The sequence below is a fragment of the Octopus bimaculoides genome, chromosome 6 (genome assembly GCF_046866305.1).
Source record: "Octopus bimaculoides isolate indiv1 chromosome 6, ASM4686630v1, whole genome shotgun sequence".
NCBI classification, from domain to species: Eukaryota; Metazoa; Mollusca; class Cephalopoda; order Octopoda; family Octopodidae; genus Octopus; species Octopus bimaculoides.
Genome location: NC_142933.1, coordinates 118,944,513 through 118,971,541, shown reverse-complemented (window position 1 = coordinate 118,971,541; position 27,029 = coordinate 118,944,513). Strand labels below are relative to the sequence as shown.

The window sequence follows — 27,029 nt, the reverse complement described above, 5'->3', positions numbered from 1 at the left end:
GAAAAATACATCAACCAAACATTTTTTCCTGTTGACTCCTGGAGTTGTATTCACTTCCACATCTTCTCTGAGTTAGGTCCTGTTTCAAGATGTCACAGATATTTAATCTTGCAGCTAATGCTTTCATCAACCCGTATCCCTAACACTCTCTCTCTCTCTCTCTCTCTCTCTCTCTCTCTCTCTCTCTCTCTCTCTCTCTCTCTCTCTCTCTCTCTCTCTCTCTCTCTCTCTCACACACACACACACACACACACACACACACACACACACACACACACACACACTCCCTCTTTTGATTTCTTCTCCACTGAACAACCTCTATCTGTACATCAATGAAATTTCCAACCACACCAAATTAAGGTTTTCCACCACACATCTAAATAACTCACCTCACCCTGCCACAAACAGTTATATCTCATCAAGTCAGCTAATTGATTGAAACTAGACCAGTTCTAAGCTGCCTATGATTGCAAGCAGCAATCATACCTTGCCTGTCACTTATCCTGTACAGAATAAATGATGGCAGACCATCATGCTAGAAGTAGAAGCCAAAGCTTGCTCAAATCACATTTTACTAACTTAGGAAAAAAGCACATGCTTAACCTTTTTGATACCATCCTGGCAGAAACCACCTCTGGCTCTGTAGTAAAAATGTCTTGTTTGCAGAAGTTCTGAAGTAAAATCTTCCACTAAACCTTTGTCACAATTTATGTTCCTAACACTAGCTTAATGATAACTAAGTTATTTTACTAAATTCTTTGTTATATTTAAAATTAATTGAAAGCAACACAGAGTATCTCAACAGAAATATGGTAACAAAAGGGTTAAAATGGTTTTGGATTTCTTGCCCAAAGGAAGATAAGAGGTTTGTTAATGATGGAATCCCTTGGATTTTAATCTGCATAGTCAGAGCTGAACTTTGACTAAGCAACAACTGGAACTATTTTCTTTTAAATGTCTTTGCTCATTCCAGATACAACCAAAGTCTGTTACCTAAGACTCTCCAACTAGTTCACATGTAGCTGTGTTGCCTAAGTAATTCACATATAGCTGTGTTGCATAAGTAATTCACATGTAGCTATACTACATAAACCACATGTTGCTCTGTGACTATAGTTGTTCACAGATAACTGTATGACTGCAGTAGTTTTCATGTGACTGTGTTACCACAGTAGTTCACGTGCAACTGTATTACTGCAGTGGTTCATATGTAGCTATATTGCTACATTAGTTCACATGCAGCTGTTGTTGCTATGGTAGCTCACATGTAGTTTTGTTGCTGCAGCAATTCACATGTAGCTATGTTGTAGTAGTTCAGGCACCAAACAAGACCAACAACAAATGAAAGAAAATTTCTCCCATTTCCCCCCCCTTCCACCAATTCCTGTAATACTACCCTCTGAAAAGGTAAAAATCAATGCCTCCATGCTGGGCCATCTTAGCAGCATTTTAGGTCCTTGGCCAAATCATGCACTAGGCCCTACAGTATTTATCTATTGACAGAAATCCACAGCATGGGCAGATCAGTATTGGGCTCCTAGACCCATGGCGTCCCCGTATGGCAGTCCAGTGTGCCCATGTCCTAAGATAACACTGCTTTCATGCATGGCTCAACCTGCAATCTTTCCCACCTCCAGTTGCATCCTTCTGAAAATTTTCTCTAAATTTACAGACTTACATAACTCCTTGACCTACATGACTCTATAAGCAGTTTGCCCATGGACGGACCTTTCATGTATGCTACCCACTTTGCACCCAGGGCACGCACTTGATAAAATCCCTTCCAATTTTTTCTTATCCACTCCATCAATCTCACCACTACATACCAAGTACAGAAACACTTCTTGCTGTTCTAAAATACAAAACCATAGGTTTTTAAAGTGTTTTAGATGAAATCCTTCCATAAAATTTTATGTTAATTTATGTTCCAAATTCCAACTTAATAATAATAAAATTGTTTTAATAAACTTATTTTATTAAATTCTTTATTATTTTCAAAATTAATTGAAAAGTAAAAGTAGCATATTTCAACAGAAACGTGATAACAAAAGGGTTAATTTAATTTCCCTCATAAGTCTCATTTGGGTGATATATTACATTTAAAAGTTAGTTGATATTTTAAACTTTTATTTAATATGGTAAATTTTGATTAGTAAAATAGAATAAATTAAATTATTTTTTTAATTAGAATATATGTATATCATATTAGAATATATATGCTTTGATATATATTTCTAATTAATATTATGATATATATATATATATATATATATATATATCATAATATTAATTAGGAATATGTATCAAAGCATTACCCTGTTAGTTTTCCTTATTTTCTATAGAGTGTGTGTATATAAGCCACTGGCAATTAAACTTTAATGTTTTAAAACTGTGAAATGTTAAATCAATAGATATAATTAATAAATATATAGATAATTTGCTTGTAATATTTTCTCTCTTGATTTTCATTTGATTGTTCATTTTCTATAAAAACTCTTTAAAATAATCTAATGTTCTTTTAAAGTAGTTATATTTATCGTTCATGTGAAAAATGAAGCTTTTGTTAATGTGTTAAAGTTTAATTATGTATGTGTTTATGTGTGTGTGTGTGTTAAATGTTTATTACAAATTAACAAATAGTGAAAAAAAGATGGCAAAATAATGCCTTGTGATATTTATATATCATAGAATTAAATTAATATGTAGTTCTCTTGCCTCCAAAATAAAAACACAACACTATAGAATTGCTCCAGTAGTATTATGTTGTTTATTTTTTTTTTATTATTACCATTGATTTCCTTTTTTTATTTCCTGTCAGATTTTCTTAAAAAGACTATTATTATTATAAGAAATTAAAACTTTTACTGCAATTAGCAGAGATGTAAAATGTAATCAGAATTCTAATTTGTTGATTAAAAAAAAGAAAAAAAAGAATCGCATTTCCTTTTGCAGTGATATTAATTTTTAGTGTTTGAATTGCTTTCAATTCCTTTTGTAGGTCTTTGCTGGCATTCCTCACACCACCTTCTAGGTCAGCTATATTCTCGTGATATTTGTTTGCTTGGAATGGAAAATACATTTGTTTTGCTTTCTTTTGCAATAATTTTATATTGTGGCAATAATTTTTTTATTTTTTGCTGTTGACATTTAGCTTTTATTTGGCTCCTTTTTCCTTATTGTTCTTTGTTTCCCCAATGATTACCTACCCTTCTTTTATTTCTTCAATGATTACATCCCTTCCTTTTTTTCTTTTCTTTTCTTTTTGCTTTCAGCGTCTTCATTTGCTTTTCATCTATTATTAGTTTAACACACACACACATAGAATATATATTAAATACACATAAACTCTTGAACTAAACTGTACTTGTATGGTTTGAAAATTATGATGGTTGTTGTAGTTTTAGAATAGTTCAGAAGGTCTGGTGAAATGTAATTAACACCTAATTTCTAATTCCTTCACCCTAATGAAGAGTAGGATCCTTACTTAAGTAACTAAACAAATTAGACTCAAGCCAAAAATATTGTTCTAATATAGTTTAATTTAAAATTATAATTATGAATATCTATCTGAACTGGTCTCATCAAATTCTTTGAATAAATTTATGAGTTTTGATGTATCTTTCTTATAGTCAGGTCTGTGTTTCCACAGTTTCAATATTATTGATTATGTAAAACATTGAAGTTGTACTATTTTTATTGTACACTGACATATACAGACTAGTGTCCTAATATTGGTTGTTGTAGTCACTATGTTTTGGCTGTAGTACCTTCCAGTCATCCTCAGGTGTCTGTCATATTTGCTACTATTCTTGGGATTTCATTTTAAAATTCTAAGAACATTATTGAAAACAGCAAGCATCTAAGGAATGTTGTTAGGTTTTATGACCGAAATGTTGTGTCCATAAGAAGCAAGTTGAGGACACGAGGTAGAATAGGTCAGTGTTTAATAATAATAATTTCTCATCTCAGAAATTCAAAGGAAATTAGTTTTATTTCATTTTACCCCCAAAATTACATTTTCAATGACTTACTCAGAAGAAGACCTCTATAACTGGTGGAAGGAAGAGTGGGAAATGTTTTTGAAGCAAAGACCTGGCCAGGGTGCTTGTAACAGTGTACTCTGCTAAAGGCAACCAGATGTCAGGCGGAGATGTTAAATTAGAAAATAAGTTTATTCCACACTTCTAAACAGGAATTGTCTCTTTTGCTGGGTTCTACATACTTTCTCTTACCCAATTTCACTCATAAGACTTTGGTTAACCTTCGACTATGATAGAAGTTACTTGTCCATGTTGCTGCTGTCCAGTTTAAAATAACTCTTTCTCACATAACTTCTCTTCCACACATCCATTCCTTCATATAGAAAATATGTTCCCTTAGGTGGTTTCTTTTATTTTCAAAAATGCTAAATGTTTTTGTTTGTTTTTTATGCTTTGGGAAAAATTCTAACAGAAACACAAGACTGTTGACAAAAATATCCTTAAATTGAATCTGATTAAGAAAGTGGTAAAAGTAGAAACAGATATATTGTAGTGTTTGGGGTTCCTAGAGTTTTCTGGCATTTTTCTCTGTCATTTCTTTAAATTAGATAAAAATATCTTAAAATAGCTGACACCGAATCAAACGTATCTTGTTTAATGTGTTGCATTTATGGAACCAAATGTTAGCAAATGTCACTGCTGTACACTTAGACATCAACAAGACTTTTCCTCTATCAGCAACGCAATATAGTTAGAAACATATCAAATAGTTGCAAATTATTATGCTGGATAAATTACATGCAGTGTATCATAATTGGTGGAGAATGCTCAGCTGAGCAAAGTCATGAGTTATGTTCTCTAAGGAACTATACTGAGTATCAGGCACAATTCAATTTGACTATACACCTGGAAGATGTAAAAGCAGCTGGCTACATGGTTTTATGTTTACAGTTTACAGATTAACAGAAACGATGTTGTCTTCAGCCATAAACTCAAAACCACATGATCACCCACTTTTACCTACTCAAGTATATTCACGGGTTCAAAGGATTAAGTAATCCTGCTAGCCTACTACAGCTATGTCATCCACTTTTGCTGTAATCAATTTATCAGATCCTCAGTTTCTCATTAATGAGTCAATGAACTAACATGAGCTTTATTTTTTTTCTGTAGTAAATAAAATAAAGTGTCCTTGAAGCACTTCAGTCGATATATATAATCAACTATATACCTTCCTTCAAACTTGCACCTAAGTTAAAAATCAATATTTGGTATATCTATGGTTTGACAGAGTGGCAGAAATGGTAAAGTGCCATATTAAATTACAATGTTTAATTATTGACATCCTCTTAATATTCTCAAATTAAATCATGCTACTTCAACAAGAACAGTAAAGGCTAATCTTCTGGAGGAAGTCAGAATAAGGCCAAAATATGTCTAGAGTTGTCTTCCATACTTGCCAAAGAAAGGAAAATAATATTGATCATTGGCTAATATTGATATTATCTCATCCCTTTATTAGTAAATGTTAATATGTCACTTATCATTTTTCATACATTTCTTTCTTTTTTTATATACATATTTAAGAATTATGAATTATAGGTAGATAACTTATACCAGGGTGAAGGGTGACAAGTTCTAATAAGCACTTTGTGGGAAGAATCATATGCAAAATTCTTTAAAAAATATATTTCTTACAATTTAGTGGTATTACTTTGTATAGTAAGAAAATGTGGGGAAAATGGAAAAATTGTCATGTGAGGAAAATGGGAAAATTTGATGGTGATGCATAATTTGCAAACAATATTACACATTTTTCTGAAAATATTAGATAGAAATTGGTTTAATAAATTTTATAAGGAAACTCTTAATTAAAAAAAATATGCTTAATCCTGTAATTTTCAGTATATTTTGTTGTTTTTTTTTTTTTCATGGGTATTTTATCTTTTCATATTATATACCCATATTATATACCCATAGAAATGTGTTCATAATCTTGATATGTCTTGGTAAATATCTTTGGTATGTTTCAAAATTATTCAAATATTGTTTCTTTATTCATAAATATACATTAATCTTGTAAGACTGATTGTATTAATGTATTCTATTTAGGTTTTCCTGAACTGAAAGTGTAGAAGATTATTATTATTATTATTATTATTATTATTATCATCATCATCATCATCATCATCATCATCATCATCATCATCATCATCATCATCATCATCATCATCATCATCATCATCATCATCATCACCACCATCATCACCACCATCATCATCATCATCATCATCATCATCATCATCATCATCATCATCATCATCATCATCATCATCATCATCATCATCATCATCATCATCATCATCATCATCATCATCATCATCATCATTATTATTATTATTATTATTATTATTATTATTATTATTATTATTATTATTATTATTCTTTAGGCAGTGAGCTGACAGAATTGTTGTCATGCTGAGTAAAATGCTTACTGGTATTTCGCCTGTCACTATGTTCTCAGTTCAAATTCCACCAAGGTTGACTTTGCCTTTCATCCTTTCGGGATCGATAAAATAAGTACCAGTTGTTGTAATCAACTCATCCTTTCCCTCCAGATTGCTGCCCTTGTGGCAAAATTGAAACCATTCTTATCATTATTATTAGATTAATGATTATGGTTTTTAGGTGTTTTATCAATAATTAGGTTTTAGAAAAGAAAACATTTTTTAAATATTTAATTTCTTCTATTTTATATTCTATTAATTGTAATTTAATTCTTATTAGTTATTGGACACTAAGTTTGTTATTATTGTTAATACCCATAGAATAGTCTCAGTAATCTCTGTTGGGGACACTTGGGAATCTAACTGGAAATATAACTGGGTCCTACTGATAGGACCCTGTAGAGGAGGTGCCTGAGGATTCCACCCCAACAACCCTCCCAGGAATAGGGGACAGAAAAGATGGACGGTTGAGAATATAAGGATAGTGGCAAAATCAGTTGAATGATACAAAATATTTTGTGGTATCTAATTACATATCTCAATGCTCTGAGTTCAAATCCTGCTGTGATCAACTTTGCTATTCATCCTTTTGGGGTTGATAAAATGTACACCAGTTGAGTACTGAGATTGACTTAACTGGCTATGTCCACCTTCTACATTTGAATCCTTATGTTAGAAACAAATATTATGTAACCTGAAGTTAGTACTAAACTAAAAGCAAAATATGTCATATTTTGCACCATTCAGATTTTCTAATCTGAGTGCAATCTGAACATCTATGGTCATGAACCTTCAGCCTTCTTCAGAGCCACATGCATTTTCTAGTTTATTCAAATTGAACCTCGATATTCCAATATGTATAAAGCATTAGAAAATATCAAATAATTATGATTAAATTAAGTAATTAAGCAAAAAATATTACAGGTTAACTAACATTATTCTCTGGTCAAGCAATTCCAGATTCTTAACCATTGTCAGTGGAAGTATAGCTTTTATCATTCCTTGCTGTATATATATATATATATATATATATATATATATATATATATATATTCATAAAGCTGGAAAATGAAATTAGAAAAAATATATTTGTTTATAATCATTTATTTATTCTTCAGTTTCATTTAAATTTAGTTGTTCTAGGATAAAATTATTGTATTTTTATTTATGTCTATTTTTTTTTTAAACTCTTGAACTTTTAAATGTGGTTGATTCCTTTGCTGGTACCAAGAAAGAGATATTTATTCTCTATTATTTCTGTAATTTTAGGTAATAAATAAGATTTATAATTTCTCAAAGAAAATGTAAAAAAAAACGTCTTGTAATTGTGTCTACAGAAATTTTTTTTTGCATCTTTTTTTTTTTCTCTGTCATTCCAATGTCTTTCACATACTAATTTTTGGCCAAAGATGATGAAGTTTGAGATTTATAGTAGGTAAAGTTCAGTTTGAAGACTTCAAATAGATAAAAGAAAAATTTTCCACCTGACAGCAAGTGTCTTCATCAATTTTCTTCTGTTTGATTTATATAATCAGAGTTATTCATTCACTCAAAACATTTTTATTTACTCTTTGAACTCTCTCACAATTATCAAGATGTCTTCTATTCCATAAGAAGAAACAAATTCCTGCAAAAGTTGCATTTTAGAGCATTAATATTTATCTTTTTTAAAGTCAACTACTTCATAATAGCTTCCTTTAAAGTTATTTATCTCAAGTTCTTTTATTTTTTCATGTTTGTTTCTATTACAACATTAATACAACAATTTCTTTAGATATTTTCAAGGTATTTTTTGGAATTGCTTTTCTTTTTTGTCATTGTTTTTTTGTGTATGTTCTCATGTGCTTTTGTTTTACTGTTAATTATTTTTATTTTTTAAAGTTCCAGAAATTCACTGGGTTTCACTGTCAACGAAGCTAAAATGAACAGTCCGAGCAGAGCATCGATTCCAAACGCTTCCCCTGGAAGCTCCAGTGCTGATCTAATTGCAGAGATCACTGCAAAAGGAAAGTCTACTTTGAAGAGAACTCCACGACCAGAGCCTACTGTGATGATGTACACTGAAAAAGGCATGGTCCCTGTAACAACTACCTCACCATTGTCAGCTGCAGTTTCTCCTACATATTCAACTGCAGCACCAACGACAACAACCACTACCACAACAACAACAACAGATATTAGCACTTCTTCTAACAACAACAACAGTACTGTAACCAGTATTACTACTACCACTACTACCACTCGTAGTAGTAGTAATATCAAGTTGAATGACACAAGGACAAATCCTACAACAAATTTCTCACCAAATGTATCAGCAAACACAAGCCATGTCATTACTGCCAGCACGCCTATTGCCACAATCACCAACAACACCAGTGAGGCACCAACCCCAGTGCCAGCAGTTGCTCCACAGCTGCTGCCTAAAGCAAAGGTAGGAAATGGACACTATGAAGATACTGTTAGTAGTACTTCATTGCGTCGACAGAAGTTTCTGGAAAGTCATAAAAATAATTCTCTTATTGAAATAGAAGAAGAGGTGTCTGTTAATGAAAAAACAATATCCCCAACACATACAGGGGACAGTAGTCAGGAAGACAGTGAGACAGATAAAAAACAAACAGAGGATACTTCAAAAGAAATAAAGTCAACAGTAGATAGTAAAACTTTTCATTCGGGAAATAGTTGGGAAAGTAAGCTTCTTCCTTCTGGAAGGAAATTACCAATGTTGAATGGAAAAATATCTACATTTTGGCAAATGGGAGGGAAGAGAAGCTTTGAACTTCCTAAAAAGAAGCATAATATTTTGTCTAGAATAAGTCAAGAAATCATAGAAATACCATCAGATGTTAATAATAAAAGTAATGAAACGAAGCAAAAGAAGATTGATGACTGTGATGTAAAAACCTTATTGAAAAAGCCTAGTGTGGGTTTAAATGGGAAAGTAAAAGAAGCTACATTAGTTTCTCCACAAACCAATAATGGCATAAAAAGGAATGTAAAAGAGTCTAGGTTAGGCCGACCAGAGACATTTAAAAGTCTAAGAGGAAGACTCAAAGAATCTAGTCTGTCATCAGAAACATCCACAGAATCCAGATATACAAAGTCTTTGGGGATTTCTGAAAATAGATTCTCTTTACAATCTAGTTTTTCTTCAGAAACATCTACTGAATCCAAGAACTTTAGGTCAATGGATTCCTATGAGAGAAGATTAATAAAACAGTCCAGTATGTCTTCAGAAGCATCAACAGATTCTAGAAGTATAAGATTTGCTGATGTCTCTGATGATGTAATGGTTAAAGATTATAGTATATCATCGGAAATGTCTCTAGATTCTAAGCATTTCAAATATGATGACAGTGAGACATCTGCTGGTAATGAGACTGATGAGTCTGAATCAGATTATGCTTATGGAGGAGTTTATGATAGATGTAGTGGCCGAAGGATTGGACCGATCGTTAATGAAATCAAATACAAAGCAGAATCATTAAAAAAGGAAACCTATAATTTTACAAAGAGCTTAGTTAACTTCAATCAAGGATTATATGTGGAAGATGTTGATGATGATTATGATGATTGCTATTATTATTCTGACTACGATAACCAAAATTATATTGAGGAAAGGAACAAAACAATGAGAAACCACATGCTTGAATTTAATATATGTAAACAGCCAATAGAGCATCCATTGAAAACGAGGCAATTTAGAAGTCTTGTGGATAGAAGACATATTCAGATTGGCACCAACTTTAGAGATTACGGTCAGACAAGATATCAGAATTTGCCGAGGAAATCACATTATGAAACCTTCATTAATTGAATAGGTTTCTCATTTAAGCTTAGGAAATGATCGTTTATCCTTGTTAAGAACAATTCTTGTAGCTTAATCCAAAGAAAATTTCATTAAAATGTCTAGAAATCTATTTAATAAATTTATTGTATTTTTGCTGCCCGGTCCAGGAATCAAACCCACAATCATAAGGTTGTGAGTTTGATTCCTGGGCCAGAAAGTGCATTGTGTCCTTGAGCAAGGCACTTCATTTCACATTGCTCCAGTGTACTTAGCTGGCAAAAATGAGTACCAACTGTTGCTTCAGCTCTTTCTCCTCCACCACCACCACCCACTCTTTCAGCTGTCACATCCTGGATGTTTCTCTGGGTCAAAGGTGAGAGGGTTCAGAGAGTGTCTGTCTATGTTTGTCCACATCTACAGCGTATGCTTCTACCAAGTTCTGCTTTCTTGCATACAACAATAATGGGATGGGGTTTAATATATATTTTCATTTTTTATTTCATTTCATTTTAGAAAGACTTTGATGAGGACTATTTTTTCTCCCGATAACATTATCCAGAATATATTTCAAAAGAGAAGAGAATTCATGATTCGGGAAAAATTTAACTTTAATTTCATTAATTACATTTACTCATTCTATCAAGTGTCAGTTTACAAAAGCTTTTTTTTTTTATATTTTACATGTCAAGACCCTCTCCTATGTTTTACTCCATTCTGGCTTCTTAAAACGAATTACAGAGCCCTTAACTTGTATCTTATGCATCATAACATTGATATGTTAATGACAAAAATCAATGTATTGTGCAATCACACGTTGCAAAAAGATTTGTAATTTATAATTTCACAATATTGATATTTTTTTTGTTATTTCTTTTATTTAGAAAGCTTTAAAAATTAGATAGTATCATATTTTCAAAATTTATTAGAATTTATCTTGGAGAAATATAATAATGGATTCTTAAATTTACAATCATAGCAATATTCCATATGGAAGCAATATTTTATACTAATCATGTTTACTCTTCGAATTCACTGAGATTTAGTGATTAGTGAATATTTTCATAATTAAATACAGCAAACAAATATTTTTTTCTTGAAATCTGGGAATCAACTAAAAGAGAAATTTATCTCATGATCTTTAATAATTTTAGAATTAAAGGAAATATATTTTAGTCTTATATAGCTTGGACTTGAACCATTAAAAAGAAACTTTCCAGATGTTATGCGTATAATTTTGTTAATGCCAATTGTCTGAATGAAATGATACTTACATAAAAAATTAAAATTTTATTTGGGGAAAATGCATAGAAATAATAACAAAATTGGTGTTTATTTTTGTTGAAATCCATTGATTTGCTTGCTAATCTGAATATTAAAAAAAAACTTTTTCCTATATCATGAAACTATTCTATGAGACAAGAAAAAAAAAAGTAATATTATGTGATTTGTGATACTGGTGAATGCATAAATATATTTGCAAGAATATATGTTGCAAAACTCTGAATTCTAAATAGTTTTCTATGAAATGGGATCTCTACTTATATGTAAATATTGGATATACCAGAAAGTTTCTTGATCTATGAAGCTATCGGTGTTGGTGCCCATTTCTGCATATAAAGGTAACACCTTTCTGGTTGTTTTTATCAAATCACTGCAAAGATTGTAATTCACTAGTAGTCACACAAGCAGTTGTGGTGATGTCACATCTTGATCCCTGATAAAGGAGCAGTAAAAATCAGGAACTCACAAAACATACTCTGTAACTTACAATATGTAATTGCTGTACAATGAAATATTCTTTTATAATTTTCTTTTTTCTATTAATGATAACCACGCACCTTATTTTTGAAATCCTATTTTTAAGTTTAAAATTTTGTTCTTGTAGGAAAATTAACTTTATAAAACAACAATATATATATATATATATATATATATATATATTTATTTATATATATATATATTTATTTATTTATTTATTAATATAATGGGTATGTTTTCAAAGTGCTGGACTACACAAGGTCAATGATTCAAACTTTGTCAGTCATTGTGCAGTGCTTTAAGAGAAGACAATATTCTGTTGCCACAGTCTGTCAGGTTTTCATTGGGTTCTACTTCCACTTTATAGTTGTATGATTAGCACCAAGAAAACCACAGATCTTTATTAGCCATTACTCCAGAAATATACAAATGTTGAAATTGCCATCTCAAATATGATTGCATGGAAAATGTATATAAAACTGTAAAAAAAATGTTTTGTAAAAATTAAAAAAATTACCATTAGTTAGCATATATTCATTAAGATTTTTATAAAATTAAATTTACTGAGAAATGTTCAGTTCATCTTTATTAGTAATTAATAGCTTTTTGAAACCTGCTTATTTTATGAGATCTTGGTGCATAATGTTCAAGATTAATTAGAAATGTATGCTTCATTAAAGTCTATTATCTGATACTAATTATTTTCAAGTTAGAAACTTCAGACTGGATTAGTTAATTGATATTCAGTAAATTTAATTACTTTGTTGTTAAATTTATCTCTCAAAAACAAGTCATATTTTGAGTATATTATATTAAATTAAATATTTAAATTTGCATCTAGTTTGAGAATTAAGATTGATTAAAGAAACAACAAGAGAAGCTTATATGCAGTTGCTCAACCTGCTAGAAATGGCCATCAAATCTCCTTAAATTTCCCTTGGAAGACAACCTTACCTTCTTAAAACAAGAAGGGACACATTGGATAATATAGACCTGGATATATGAAAATTGGGATGGTCAAAACTGGTACATCTATGATCATAGGTTTGCTCTGTCAGAATTGACTTGTGAAGGATTGAAAGAATACATATTTTAAGCAATGGTTAGAGACTGGTTACCTAAAATAAAGAATCCTAAAAATGTGTTCTCTTTTTTGGGGAATTCTCTATTGTATTCCAACTTTTCCTAATTCATAAAATAAAATCAAAAACTTGGATTGGTTTAATCAACTGATACTAGTTTCTCCCGATATTTTCTTAAAGAGACCACAGTTGAGAATCCCATCTTTACAGTACTATCTGTGTGTGCTTTTAAAGCAGACAAGGGTGTGATGCCATGCACACACACTGGAACATTCCATAAATAACCTTATAAGTGACAAGGTATGCAGTACATCCATAACTGTGTCCAATGCAAGTCAATATAAGAAGATTGTATTCATATAAGCATAATGTCTGAAATTTATTTTAAAATATATTACGGAATTCAATTAAAACTGTAAACTTATTTTCTAAATTATTTCTAATTTAGAAAAATATATTTTCATACATCCTAAAATCCTGATGTATCTTTGTACATGTTTAAAATCAGGACCTCTTAATTAAAGAGCTGCTAAACATCTTCCTTAACATATTTCTAATGAAATGCACTGTCTATTTATTTTGATTAAATTTGAAAATGATCAAGTAAATTGACTAACAACTACATTATTGAGATGATGTCTGGAATATTACAAAAGGTTCTTTCATCTAATTATGAAAGAACAATTAAATTTATAGTTTTTTTAGTTTAATATATGAATGTTATAAAACAAATTGTTTGTTATCATAAAACCAGTAATAACTTCAGGTGGGTTGGTATCTCAAGGATTTACCTTTTCTAAACTATTGTTGGGTTAAAATTGAAATTCTTCAAAAAAGAAAACACAGTTTAATATTGAAGTGTTTCATTGTAACAGCATTATATATTTAAAGAATATTTTCAGAAGCAATGTTTTCATAGCAAGTATGTATGTTGTGTATTCTGAGTGGTCACTTGACAGAACTCATTATAAAGCAATGACTTTCACTTTCTCTGTTAAATATAACTTAGAAATTTTAACAGCATGTCACCACAGTTCATTAATCTCATGAACATTCAGGGTAAAAACACTGTTTGAATGCTTTGCCGTTTGGAGAAAAGAAAGCACAGTTGATAGCTTCACCTTCCTGAAAAGCATGTCACTTCGAGAAATGTTAGATAATAGTACAATAGTTGCAAGTCTCTTATATTCAGTTCACTTAAATTCCAACATTTTAAATTTCACAGTTTTTTTAGGGGGGGGGGGGGGTTTGTCACAAAACCACGTTGTCCATTTATTTTCGCTCAGTTTCCTAATTAATAATTTTTGAGTATAACTGTATATTATTTAATTTTAGTTAGCCATTTCTCATTTGTGGCTTTCTTTTTCTCTCATTTACCATTCTTGATTCAATACACTGAACACACTTATATATGTCAATGCTTTTTAGAGATCAAATTTTTAAATCTGTAGTTACTGTGTGTTTGTCTAGATGCAAACATTACACTAGATATCTTTAACTTAAAAGTTTTGGGCCCTAGGCAACACCTGCAAACTTGGAGTGTTTGAACTCTGAATTATAGGTTTAAAAGTTGATAACAAAATGTCAACCTATACATTAGTAAATAGAGAATGCTCACTTTAAAATTTAGGTCTTAAGTCTTATAATAACATTTTCATTCATAACAGACTCTATTATCTAATTTATGATATATTCTTTTATAAAGTGAGCCTCTCTTGTGTCCCCAGATAAAACTTAATGCTGTGTCCTCAGACAAGACGTATAATTCTATATTTCCCAGTTTACTTGTGAATAATCACTCTGATATTATAGGTAAATTACCTGTAATAGATTTGTATTTTATCCAGAAGATCTAACTTGCATCAGCTTAAATCAATAGAATCTGCAGATAAGAACTATACTACATAAGATTTAGTGCTAATAAAATGATTAAAAATAAATATATTTTCTTTTAATATAAATTAATATATGACAATTTAATAATTTTCTGTAATTAACATATTACAAAATTACATAATTTATTTCTTGAATTTTAAATTTATCAAACTGTTTCTTCATATAACATACACTTTTGAAATTTCCACCACACACACAGTAATGTTAAATACATCAAAGATATATGCATAATTTTTAGTTACCTTATTCTGATGGGTATACTGTATCACCCCTTCATGTTGCAAGAAACAACTAAATAGTTTGACATCCAGAAGGGCATCCAGCCATAAAATGCAACCTTAAAAATGTCCTACATACATGTATACCTCCTCACACACACACACATATAGGTATAAAAATATAATTGCACAATACATCTGTACATTAGTTCCTATACACTGCTAATATACATATATGTTGTAATGTAATGGATGTATGAAATATTGATGCTATTGTTTTATAATCTCCTTTAACATATGTTACTATGTTCTTTCTTAAAAACACATTCTATTCCTGTTTCTTATTAGGAACGATCAGAGCGAACAATACTGGAGGGTAACTTTGATCCTAAGAATTTCTTAGATCAAGTTCCTGATAAGGATGCTGCTGGGCGAGTCATTCCTCCATGGAAACGGCATGTATTAGCACGGCAGATGGCAGAGAAGGCAAAATCAGAAGAAGAAGAAAAGAAAAGAGTAAAATAAGTTTTCAATACTCTGCATGCTTTTTTAAATTCTTTCATGAATCATTTTTGGTTAAATATCTTAATGTCGGAGATGAGATATTAATATGATCTTAAAGACAGTAAGTTAGCAGAATTGTTAGCATGCCAGGCAGTGTTTTGTGGCATATCATCCATCTTTACATTCTGATTTCAAATTCCACCCGCCGAGGTCAACTTTGCTTTTCATCCTTTCAGAGACATTAAATTAAGTACCAGTTAAACACTGGGGTCAATGTGAACAACTGGCCTCCTCCCCACAAATTCCAGGCTTTGTGCCTATAGTAGAAAGGATTGTTAATGTGATAATGGTTTTTGCTCATCTGCAGAAACAACAAAAGGTTTAATATTTACACCTACATGGCTGTATCATTATGAAGTTCTTAGAGCCATAGTAGAAAACACTAGCCCAAAGTGCCTGCAAGAACCCTGTGCCAGTACCATGTAAAAAACACTTGTGCTAGCGCCATATAAATGTACACATGTCAATGCAATGTTAAAAGGACCCAGCACACACTGTAAAGTGGCTGGCATTGGGCAGGGCATCCAGCCATAGAAACCCAGCCAACCCAGACTTGAACCTGGTACAGCTCTCCAGTTTACTGGCTCTAGTCGAACTGTCCAACTCATGCCAGCAGGGAAAGCAAATGTTAAATGAAGATGTATGTATATGTCTGTGTGTGCATGTACGTGTTTGTGTGTTTACCTATCTGTATATATATGTACATTTCTGTGTGTGTGTGTTTGCATGTATTTTGATATTGCACAGCTTTGCTTTTCACTGCTGCCTAAGTAAAAATGTTTTATGGTATTCACATTCTTTGTCGACATTATGACCAGCCATTCTGTGCTTTCAAAGTCTAGTGGAATAAAAGATCCATTACTATGTATGTACATATATATATATATATATATATATATACATTCGAGTGAGATCATTGCCAGTGCCAATGGACTGGCTCCTGTGCAGGTGGCACATAAAATACACCATTTCGAGCATGACCATCGCCAATACTGCCTGACTGGCCTTCATGCCGGTAGCACGTAAAAGCACCCACTACACTCTCGGAGTGGTTGGCGTTAATATACAAGAACTTTTGTGGAGTTGATTGCTTAACCATTCTTTTGAGTTATTGTTGCACACTACTCACACTAAATTAGTTTCTTCAGCAGGCAGAAGAAGAAGCCCGTTTTAAAAATGTTCCCGCTTGGAAACGAGCTCTTATGCAGAAGAAATCAGCCGAAAACAAGTAAGCATATACTGCGGAAATTAAAAAATTCCTTATCTGTTTCTTTAAAAGTTGATTAATTTTCTGTAAAGTAAAAATGTGTTTAACAGAGTTCAGGAAATAAAATTCAACATAGACCTGCATTTTTCATCATATTCTATGTATATAATTGAGATCCTTGCTTTTATCTTCCTAAACAACAACGTTGGTTTCTTCTAGAGGATAAAAACATTTTTTGTTGATTTAGTATACTGTAACTAAATCAGATTAATCTAGTGTTTTATAGCATAATCTTTACCTTTGCTTCTAGCCTTAACCCCTTAGCTTTTAAACTGGCCTAACTATTATCCCTGTTTTTATGTTCATACCAGCCTCTCACACCTAGCCTTTATTGTCAAGCTCAAAAATATACAATCACATCATTAAAATCTTGAAGCTACAAATTAATGCATGATTAATTCAAAACGATGTAAGTAAAGAAGCATTACATTTACAGAATAATCTGAAGCTAAAGGGTTAAATATTTACAGGAAGACGAAACACATTTATTTACATGTAACACGTAGTTGTTTCTTTAGCTTGATATAGCAGTCTTATGATCAGTGATGTTCTGGTGATGACCACCTTATCTTTTTTTCCGGGCACACCTTATCTAGAACTTCATTATCTAATATTTCTCTTTCTTTTCTGAATATAGTAGGGTGTGATTTGAAGGAGATTTAGTTGTTATTGTTAGCAGCTCACAAAATCAATTTGAGGCAATCTTGTTGATTTGTAATAAAATACCTTGTGGTGCTGAAACGAATTTATATTACTGATCCCCTTTGTAACTGTTTTTAATCTCCATATAAAATTTACTGAAATTAAAGAAGCAATATGGTTTTCAAGCACAATAAATAGTGTTTCATTGTAAAAATTTGCTAGCTGGGTCTAGCAAAAGACCATCTCAGTTTTCATTTTTTTAATGTTAAAACAATATTGAATGCGTCAGTTATGTAAAAGCAATATAATCCATAATAAGCACAGGTGTCAATAAATAGACATTCATTTGGTTTCAAGTTCAGCCGCATAGCACAGTACTTTATGCAAGTGTCTTCTACAACAGCCTCAGGCCAACCATTGCTTTGTGAGTGAATTTGGTGGATGGAATCTGTACAAAACCCATTGTGTGTGTGTGTGTCTCAAATAGCAGCTTTGTTGTATTTTGAGCCTGAATGATTGCCTAAAAATACACAGCACACTATACAAGCTTGTTCAACCATTGTATTTTCTGAGGTATGAAATTAATAGTAGCTCACATTTAAATCTTTTGTATATTGAAGGATATATGTAAATATTTATATTCTGCACATTGCGTGAGATATCATTCAGCTATGGTTGGTAATGTTTGTAACATTTCCTTCTCAACAACTCATCCAATAGCTCAGTGCTTTTGAATGAAAACTCCCTTACTTAAAAGGGTTAGTGACAGGTAGATCATTCATCTGTAAAACAACACCTTAACTATATGTATTTGTCTAACCCATACTAGCTTGGAAAACACATGTAAAATTTCTTGAAACAAATATTAATTTTTTTTTTTTCTGTGGTTGTTGTCTTTTCAGAGCTTCTCAAATTCAAAAGGAGACCAAATCACAACTCTTTGCAGCACCCAAAGTAGCCTCTCGTGGTGTAGTTAATGGAGAAGGCAACATGATACCTCCTTGGCAAAATGATTTGAAGGGAAAATAAGCTAGATGGTTTGTCTGTTAAATAATATTCAATAGTACCACAGATGCTTTGGTACACCCCCAACCCCCATTGTGTTCTTGTATTGATACATGGTACCATAGAAGCTCAGGGACAGCTTAATTAACTATTCACACCTGGCTATGCTACATAGGCTTAACAACCATAGATATTAACTAAAAATGGACAGGTATATGATTTAAATGCACAAATTAATGCATTTAATACATTTATTTGACGTTATATATTTCATCAGAACATAACTCTACATTTATCCCATTTTTTTGTTATATGGCAAAGGTTTTTTTTTAATCTTCTGCGAACCTTATTTTGTTCTTCTTTATCTTGATATATAAAATTATACAAATTTAATAATCTTCATTTGACTTAATTGATTTTGGAACTGCACATTTTAGTCAAGTTTAATTTATATATCTAAACAAAATTTTGGTGAGTTTTTTTCTTTTAATTCAAATGCTTTAAAGAAAAACCAACATTGGTGATCTCTATACATTTTTTTTTTTTCAAAACACAAGAAAAAATATTTCAACACAATTGACAAGACAAAGAATTTTATTTTTTATGAAATTTTAAAAAAGAAATTATAATTACTAACTGAAGAAAAATACTCTGCACGACTTATTTTATTCTTTTCTTTTCCTGTCAAATTAAAGAACTGAGATGAAAGATATAATTCTTCAAATGGCTAGGTGACATTTTGAAGATGGAAAGTGGGATTTGTCTGTAAAAAAAAAAATTGAAATACCATTTCCTTCATTTCAAGATTGATAGCATAACTGGGCTGTTACTAAGACTTGATTTCATTGAATGAATTATAAAGTCTTTTGGTATTTATGACTTTAAAATGACAAAACAATGGTGAAAGGAAAATAATACAAACAAAGGAATTCTTAATTTACTTTATAAAAATATAATGTATTAACATAATTTTTTTAAAAAAAAGGTGATTAATTAATTATGAAAATATTTATTTGTAACAAATTAAAACAATAATTATCTTTAAATAATTCTCCAAGAGATAACATTTTCATGACTTCAGACAACAGTATCTGGTGATTGGATAAGTTATATGAATAGCCTGATCGATTCCGATATTAACTTATTTCTACTAGATCATTTTCTAGTATTTATTAAACTTATATTTATTAAACTTATACTATATCCAGTGATATTTCAAAGACTTGTATTACAATCAACTTATATAAATATAATTTTTTTCTTTATATTATCATTAAGGAATTTAAAACACTTGCAATAGTTTTTTTTTTTTTTTACCTTACAAGACATAATAGTCAACTGCTCTGAGAAAAATACAAGGATATTGACTAGAATAAAGTACTTGAAATTGAATATTGAGCTAAAGCAATTCATTTAAATTATGTGATAATGCCAAATTAATTTGAGGATCATATCCAGACTATTGGAATAGTTTGGTGACATTGTTTTAGCCAGCTAGTTCCAGGAAAACATAAATGGGTAACATTTTAGTGAGTTTAACTTATGTATTATATATATTTCTCATTAGAGATATTCCAGTTCTTTTTGTTAATTATCAAGGAAATAGGTAACTTCTTAAAGTTATCTAAAACTGAAAAACAAACGACTTAGTATGAGTGAGTATTTGTGTGTGTGTGTGTGTGTGAGTATCTGTGTGTGTGTGTGTAGGCAGTAGTGACTGGAGGATATGAAGTGCAGAAACCATGGAATAATGCAATGGAACTCCCATTACATATACATATATATATAGTGCTGAAAAGAGAGGAACATAATAATTGCACTTTATAAGACAGTCACCATTGATATTACATTATTAATTAATCAATTTAATTTCCACTCTATGGAAAGGTTTGTTATATTCACGTAAATATTATAGGACTGAATGAGAGACTGAGTGAGAGACATGTTCAGTGTTATGTGCGTGAGTGGTTGTAGTGTCAGCCAAATAAACACAATGATAAGTACTACAGATCCAATTGTAAACATGTTCTCTTTGCTACTAATACTGTGGCTACCGATATATGACTAAACCCAAGCTTACATAAACTGTTATGCCACCACTAGTTTCATCTAAATTTATTTTAAAAAATATTAATATTTTTGATTTTTTTGAGAGTTGTTTCTCAATCCTTGTTGTTTTGTTATGTTATTATTATTATTATTATTAACAAATGATTTGTTTTTGTTATTTCTTTTAGAACGTTTCTAATAGTCCTGCTGTATCCCAAAATTGAACATATGTTATTACCACTGTAGCTTAATGTTTTATCACTCAATAAAAGTTATTCAAATATTTTCGTTGTTTTAAAGCTCATTCATTATACAAATTGTATATTTTTAACTTTCATGTTGCCTCTTGGCAGCAGTTAAACTTCATCACAATTGGTTTAACATCAAGTTTCCCATTCTTGCTGCATAGGTCAGATGAAATTTTGCTCAACCAGATTTTTCTACAGCTGGATGCTCTTCCTGTTGCCAACCCTCACTTGTTTCCAGGATGGATAATATTTCCCCAAGTCCTTTGAACAATGAACAGCTCAGTGTACTAGGTTGATGCTCTGTATGAGATTAAAAAAAAAGAGTGGGTGTATGTTTCAAGCATAGTTCTGTGTCTGAAAAATGAGAGAGGAAAGATCCTCTTGTCTGATTTGGCATGGTTTCTATGGCTGGATGCCCTTCCCAGTGCCAACCACTTTAAAGAATGTGCTATGTACTTATGTGGCACTGCAAGGGCACTTTTACATGACACCACACAGGCACTTTTAAGTGGCACTGCATGGGTACTTTTATGTGGAACACACACAGGCGCTTTTGCATGTCGTCACACTGATGTTATTATGTGACATCGCATGGGTGCTTTTGCATGTCACTGCATGGGCACTTTTATGTTGCACCACCAAGAGTGCTTTACACTATCAGAAGGATCAGTGTTAACACTTCTGCTGTGGGGTATGGGTCTTCTTGAGTACAGCCAGGCATCAGGTATCTCAGTGCTTTGTCATCTTGCCTGAAACGTTCAGCTTCCTGAGGTCATGCTTCAGGTACTTCATCCCATGTCTTCTTGGCCATACCTCCTCATACGAATACATATATATATATATGTATTTGTGGTTATAATACATACCTCATATATTTATAGTAAATACAATATTTGAAGTAAATTCAAGTATCTTAATTTTCTCATAAAAATTGTTGCTGCTTTGGTGGCCCAGTTGGTAAGGGTGCTTAAAAGTAGTAACAAGACACTAGCAGAGGTTTCTAATCTCTGCCAGGAATTACAGTGGGGTCTTATTAAACATTTTCATTTTTTATCTCTGGAGATAAAAAAAAAAAATGAAAAATTTTAGTAAGACCCCTTAATGCAGGCCCTGGGTAGGATTGAACCCTGCCCAGGATGTTCAATGTGTCGGACTAATTATGTCTCTACCCACGAGACCACCAAGACACCCAACATTAATGTAGTAAATTAAGAGATATTTAAATCTCTCATAACAAAAGATAAAAAACAAAAACTCTCTCATCACAGCTGTAGCTCAGTAATTAATCCCAAATTGGGGACCTGTTTAGATGCCTTTGTAGGTAAGGACATTGATTAGTAAGTAGGGATTTAATGCACTGGGAGAAGGTTTCAATCTGTACCTCTCCCAAGGAATTACAAGAGCAGTGGAGTGCAGGGAGTAAATACATTATTTTTTTTTAAATTTCAAATTTTGTCTTGTTATTGTATTTATTCTTCCTGTTTCTCCTCTACTAGATCCTTAACTTCTTTACCCAATGCAATCTCTCTCAGAATTTATTTTCTGGAATTCACTTCCAGTGACAGATGTTTGCTGCAGACATTCAAAGTGAACAGCAGTTACATCATTCTCATCAGATTTGGAAGACCTTCATAAATTATCATCATCATCTTTTAACATCCACTTTTCCATGCTTGCATGGATTGGAGAGAATTTGTTAATGCAGATTTTCTACAGCTGGATGCCTATCCTATCACCAACCCTCACCTATTTTCAAGTAAGATAATATTTACCATGAAACACATGTTTTTACAGAAGACTGGAAATAACGGATACTGCTTGCATGATGGTGACATTTGTTTTACAACTCTCATGTGAAGTCAAGGAGATACACACAAATACCACAATAGGCCTCTTTCAGTTTCTGTCTATCAAGTCCACTTACGGGCTTTTGTCAGCTTGGAGCCATAGTAGAATACATTTGCCCAAGGTGCCATTTGGTGGGACTGAACTTAAGACATTGTGGTTGGGAAGCAAACATCTTACAATATCTGCACCTGCAAATTATATATAAAAAGAAAACATGAGCAGTAGTAGAGAGATGTTTTGCATTTCTTTTTTCAGACCTATCTAGCATCATTCAGCAGAGAGAGAGAAGTGAGTCACAAGAGAATTTTTTGCTTTTATGATGCAAAAGAGTTTATCCATGTTGTCAGGAAAAGTAAGGGGGGGGGGAGAGGGATAACATAAACGGATGGACTTCCAGAAATTGGGAATACTATACAATATCATGCAATATACTGGAGTCTGTATTGAGCAAAACAAACCTAGTTTATGAAGTTGATTAATTTGCATACATTGTGTTAAAAAACAGTTTTGTTCTTTACTGTTTTTTTATGTAGATTCATAAAGATTAAACAAATTCTGCTTTAGAATTGCATTAATTTGTACCTATGTCTCTACAATAAAACCATGATCTTTACTTTTCTTTGTTTAATTTTTCATCCTATTGTATGCACAGTATGACTTATTTTAAGAATTTCAAGCAGATTAATAAATATTTAACAGACCCTGCTTTAGAAATGCATTAATTCAAATCCATCATGTAAAATTTAGCTGCTTACTTTTCATAGTTTATTTTATATTTTAAGTATATATTTAGGCTGTTTTCAGAAAACTGGAAAATCCAGTCCACTTCTGGTCACAAATTTGCTGGATATTTTGGTGTGGCTTTGTACAATGGTTGTGATGAAGACAATAAGACTCAATAAAAAATTCATAAATACTTTATTACAAGAGAAAAAAATTAATGTTTCTTCAGAGGTTTTTCATAATGTACGTTGTATTTCAGATATTTATATGGAGGTTTATAGTTTGGTTTTCCATCTGGTCCGGGGGGAGCCAAGCTTCGAAGCAAACCTGTAGAAATGAAACAGTGATTTGAAATGATGAAATTTTATAATTTCAGAACAGACAGTAATCTCTTAAGAAATGTTTACAAATGAAATATATATATATGCAAGCAATTAATTTTGTAACTGAACGAATTTGAATAGATAAACTGGTGTAATAGTGAAGCAGAAACCCGTGTCCATAGCTCTCCTCTTGGTTTATATAAATAAATACATACATAAAAGACTGGTCTTTTCTTTATTGGCATGTCAATTTCAGAGAAATTCTTGAGTCTTGAGACTGCCTCACCTTCTCATTTGGAGTTGGTCACAATTGCCACCAGGAGTTTGTTTATCTTCTCTCAAAGTGAAAATAATTTCAATCTCTTTGTATTTGTTCAACACATGCATTTCATCATTGTGGATGTTTGGAATCCTGCATAAGCATTGGATGCTTAACCACAATGGATCATTAGTGAATACACTATTGCACCCAAAAAGATGAATGGTAAAGTCAATCTCTGCTGAATTTGAACTCAGAATGTAGCGGCAGACGAAATACCACTAAGCATTTCGCCTGGCATGGTAATGTTTCTGCCAGCTCGCTGCCTTATCACAGGCTCCAACCTGTTCTGGCAAGGTTTCTACAGCTGGATGACCTTCCTAATGCCAACCACTCTGAGAGTGTAGTGGGTGCTTTTACGTGCCACCGGCACAGGGTCCAGTTAGGCAGCACTAGCATCTATATATATATATATATATATACTTTTATTGTTTTCATTTACTTGTCTCAGTCAATTGACTGTGTCCATGCTGGAGCACTGCCTTTTAGTTGAAGAAACCCGACCCCTGGACTTATTTTTTGTAAGCCTGGTGCTTATTCTACCGGTCTCGTCTGCCAAACTGCTAAGTTATGGTGACATAAACACATCAACATTGGTTGTCAAGTGATTGGGGGGGGGGGGGGGTGAACAAACACACAAATATATATACGACAGACTTTTTTCAGTTTCTGTCTACCAAATCCACTCACAAGGCTTTGGTTGGCCTGTGGCTATAGCAGAAGACACTTGCCCAAGGTGCCACACAGTGGGACTGAACTCGGTACCATGTGGTTGGGAAGCAAGCTTCTTACCACACAACCATGCCTGTGCCTATATATATATATATATATATATATATATATATATATATATATATATATATATATATATGGTTCGTCTGTAAAATAGTTGTCATTAGCAAGGACATCCAACTGTACAAACCATGCCAAACAGACTTTGCCAGTGCTGGTGCCACATAAAAAGTGCCCAGTCCACTCTGTAAAGTGGTTGATATTAAGAAAGGCATCAAGCTGCAAAACCCGTGCCAAAACAGACAGTGGAGTTCGGTGCAGTCCTCTGGCTTACCAGCACCTGCCAAACTGTCCAACTCATGGCCACCACAGAAGACAAACATCAAATGATGATCTATATAAAGAATTTTAATTTCTAAGAAGTACTCTGGTTTCCAGTTTACAAACTGGTAGATTTAAAGTGTTCCCTAATGATCTGTTGTGGTAAAGAATTCAATTGCACTTAGAACATCCAGTGCTGTCATTCCAAACAATCACAATGGTGAAACATACATAGAAACTAATGACATAAACTTGGGTATAATTCTCATACATATACAAGGTTGGCCAAAAGTCACTCGACAGTAAATCAAAATCCCATAAATACTTAATATTCGATTTTATTTATTCATTCCAATTATGAATGCTGTGAGTTAAAATCACCATTTTTTTCTTTCAACATTTGTCTATTTATTAGCGAAGTCTCATATAAAATTATTCTTTGTTTTAATCTTGGAATTAATTGGGTTCTGATTTACCGTCAGGTGACTTTTGGCCAACCCTGCATATATATACGTATATATATATATATATATATATATATATATATATATATATATATGGTTGGTCTGTAAAATGGTTGGCATTAGGAAGGGTATCCAACTGTGAAAACCATGCTAAACAGATCTTACTAGTGTTTGCATAAAACGTGCCCAGTCCACTCTGTAAAGTGGTTGGCATGAGGAAGGACATCTAGCCATGAAAGCCATACCAAAACAGACCTCGGTGTTGCTGGTGGCATGTAAAAACCATTGGTGTATATATCAAGAATTTTAATTTACAAACTGGTAGATTTATAACAATGGTGTTAGTAGTAACAACCTGCCCAACTCATACCAATAAGGAAAGCAGACATGAAATAATGATAAGGTAATAAATAATGATGAAGGTGATAGCAAGAGTGATGTTGATTATTTCTGGTCAAGAAAAGTAGAAGAGACTGAGCAAGTACAGTGATAACTAGGGACATGTTCCAGTCTCATCAGACCTCCTCAGTGAAGCACAGTTTTATCAATACTTGCAGGATCTTCGATGACTGAGAAAATTTATAACGATTTTGAACAAATGAAACGAACAGATGTGATGTGTTATGATATCCAAAGACTAGCATTTTAGCCAAAATCAAGTTCTTCTACCACTATATATATAGTTAGGAAGGGCATCCAGCTGTAGAAACTCTGCCAAATCAGACTGGAGCCTGGTGTTGCCATCCGGTTTCACCAGTCCTCAGTCAAATCGTCCAACCCATGCTAGCATGGAAAGCGGACGTTAAACGATGATGATGATGATGATGATGATGATGATATATACACCTTCAATATTTATTTCAGAGTTATCTCCCCTACTCTTCTTCCGAACCACAATTGATCATTAAGCAAATGTTTTTCTTCCTTACAATTATTTTAATAAATGAATTCTTTGACTCACTACATTAGGTTTGTTAACATATTTTATATACCTCAAGCCACCTAGCTGCTAGCAACAAGGCACAAGAGTGTAGTACACAGAGCCTCCTGCTCCAGTCACCAGCTAGGGATTTTACTTTTTTACTTAATACAAAGCTGATAGCAACTGGCAGCAAATCATTAAGTATGTCAGTCACCATTGTCTTAGATGGACTGAATTATATAGAATAAATATCTGTCAATAGGAGGCATCAGGTCTGGAATATTAACTGTAATAAAACAAAATTCTGTCCAGGAGGAAATATTATCCTCCCCGGCTTAATGCTACAGAAACTATCATGAGATACCAATCGA

At 32.3% G+C, this 27,029-nt stretch overlaps 2 protein-coding genes across 5 annotated transcripts in view; one reads left to right on the top strand and one right to left on the bottom strand.

The window, feature by feature from the left end:
- Positions 1-21,041, top strand: part of LOC106881072 (uncharacterized) — a 175,199-nt gene extending 154,158 nt beyond the window's left edge. Inside the window, exons 7-11 of one of the 4 annotated variants that reach the window (XM_014931285.3) lie at positions 2,999-3,031; positions 8,369-8,918; positions 15,580-15,747; positions 16,947-17,023; positions 18,607-21,041. In XM_014931285.3, coding sequence (XP_014786771.1) covers positions 2,999-3,031; positions 8,369-8,918; positions 15,580-15,747; positions 16,947-17,023; positions 18,607-18,733 — 955 coding nt within the window. In that variant the 3' untranslated portion in view covers positions 18,734-21,041. Of the gene's footprint in view, positions 1-2,998; positions 3,032-8,368; positions 8,919-15,579; positions 15,748-16,943; positions 17,024-18,606 lie in introns of all 4 variants that reach the window. The other 3 variants (XM_014931284.3, XM_089354504.1, XM_014931286.3) reach the window with 3 other exon arrangements.
- Positions 21,042-23,753: 2,712 nt separating this feature from the next.
- The window catches only part of LOC106881075 (large ribosomal subunit protein mL66), a 7,451-nt gene continuing 4,175 nt past the window's right edge, over positions 23,754-27,029 (bottom strand). The window contains exon 5 of the mRNA XM_014931291.3: positions 23,754-23,904. Within this exon, the coding sequence (XP_014786777.1) occupies positions 23,792-23,904 (113 nt within the window). The 3' untranslated portion in view covers positions 23,754-23,791. The remainder of the gene's footprint in view (positions 23,905-27,029) is intronic.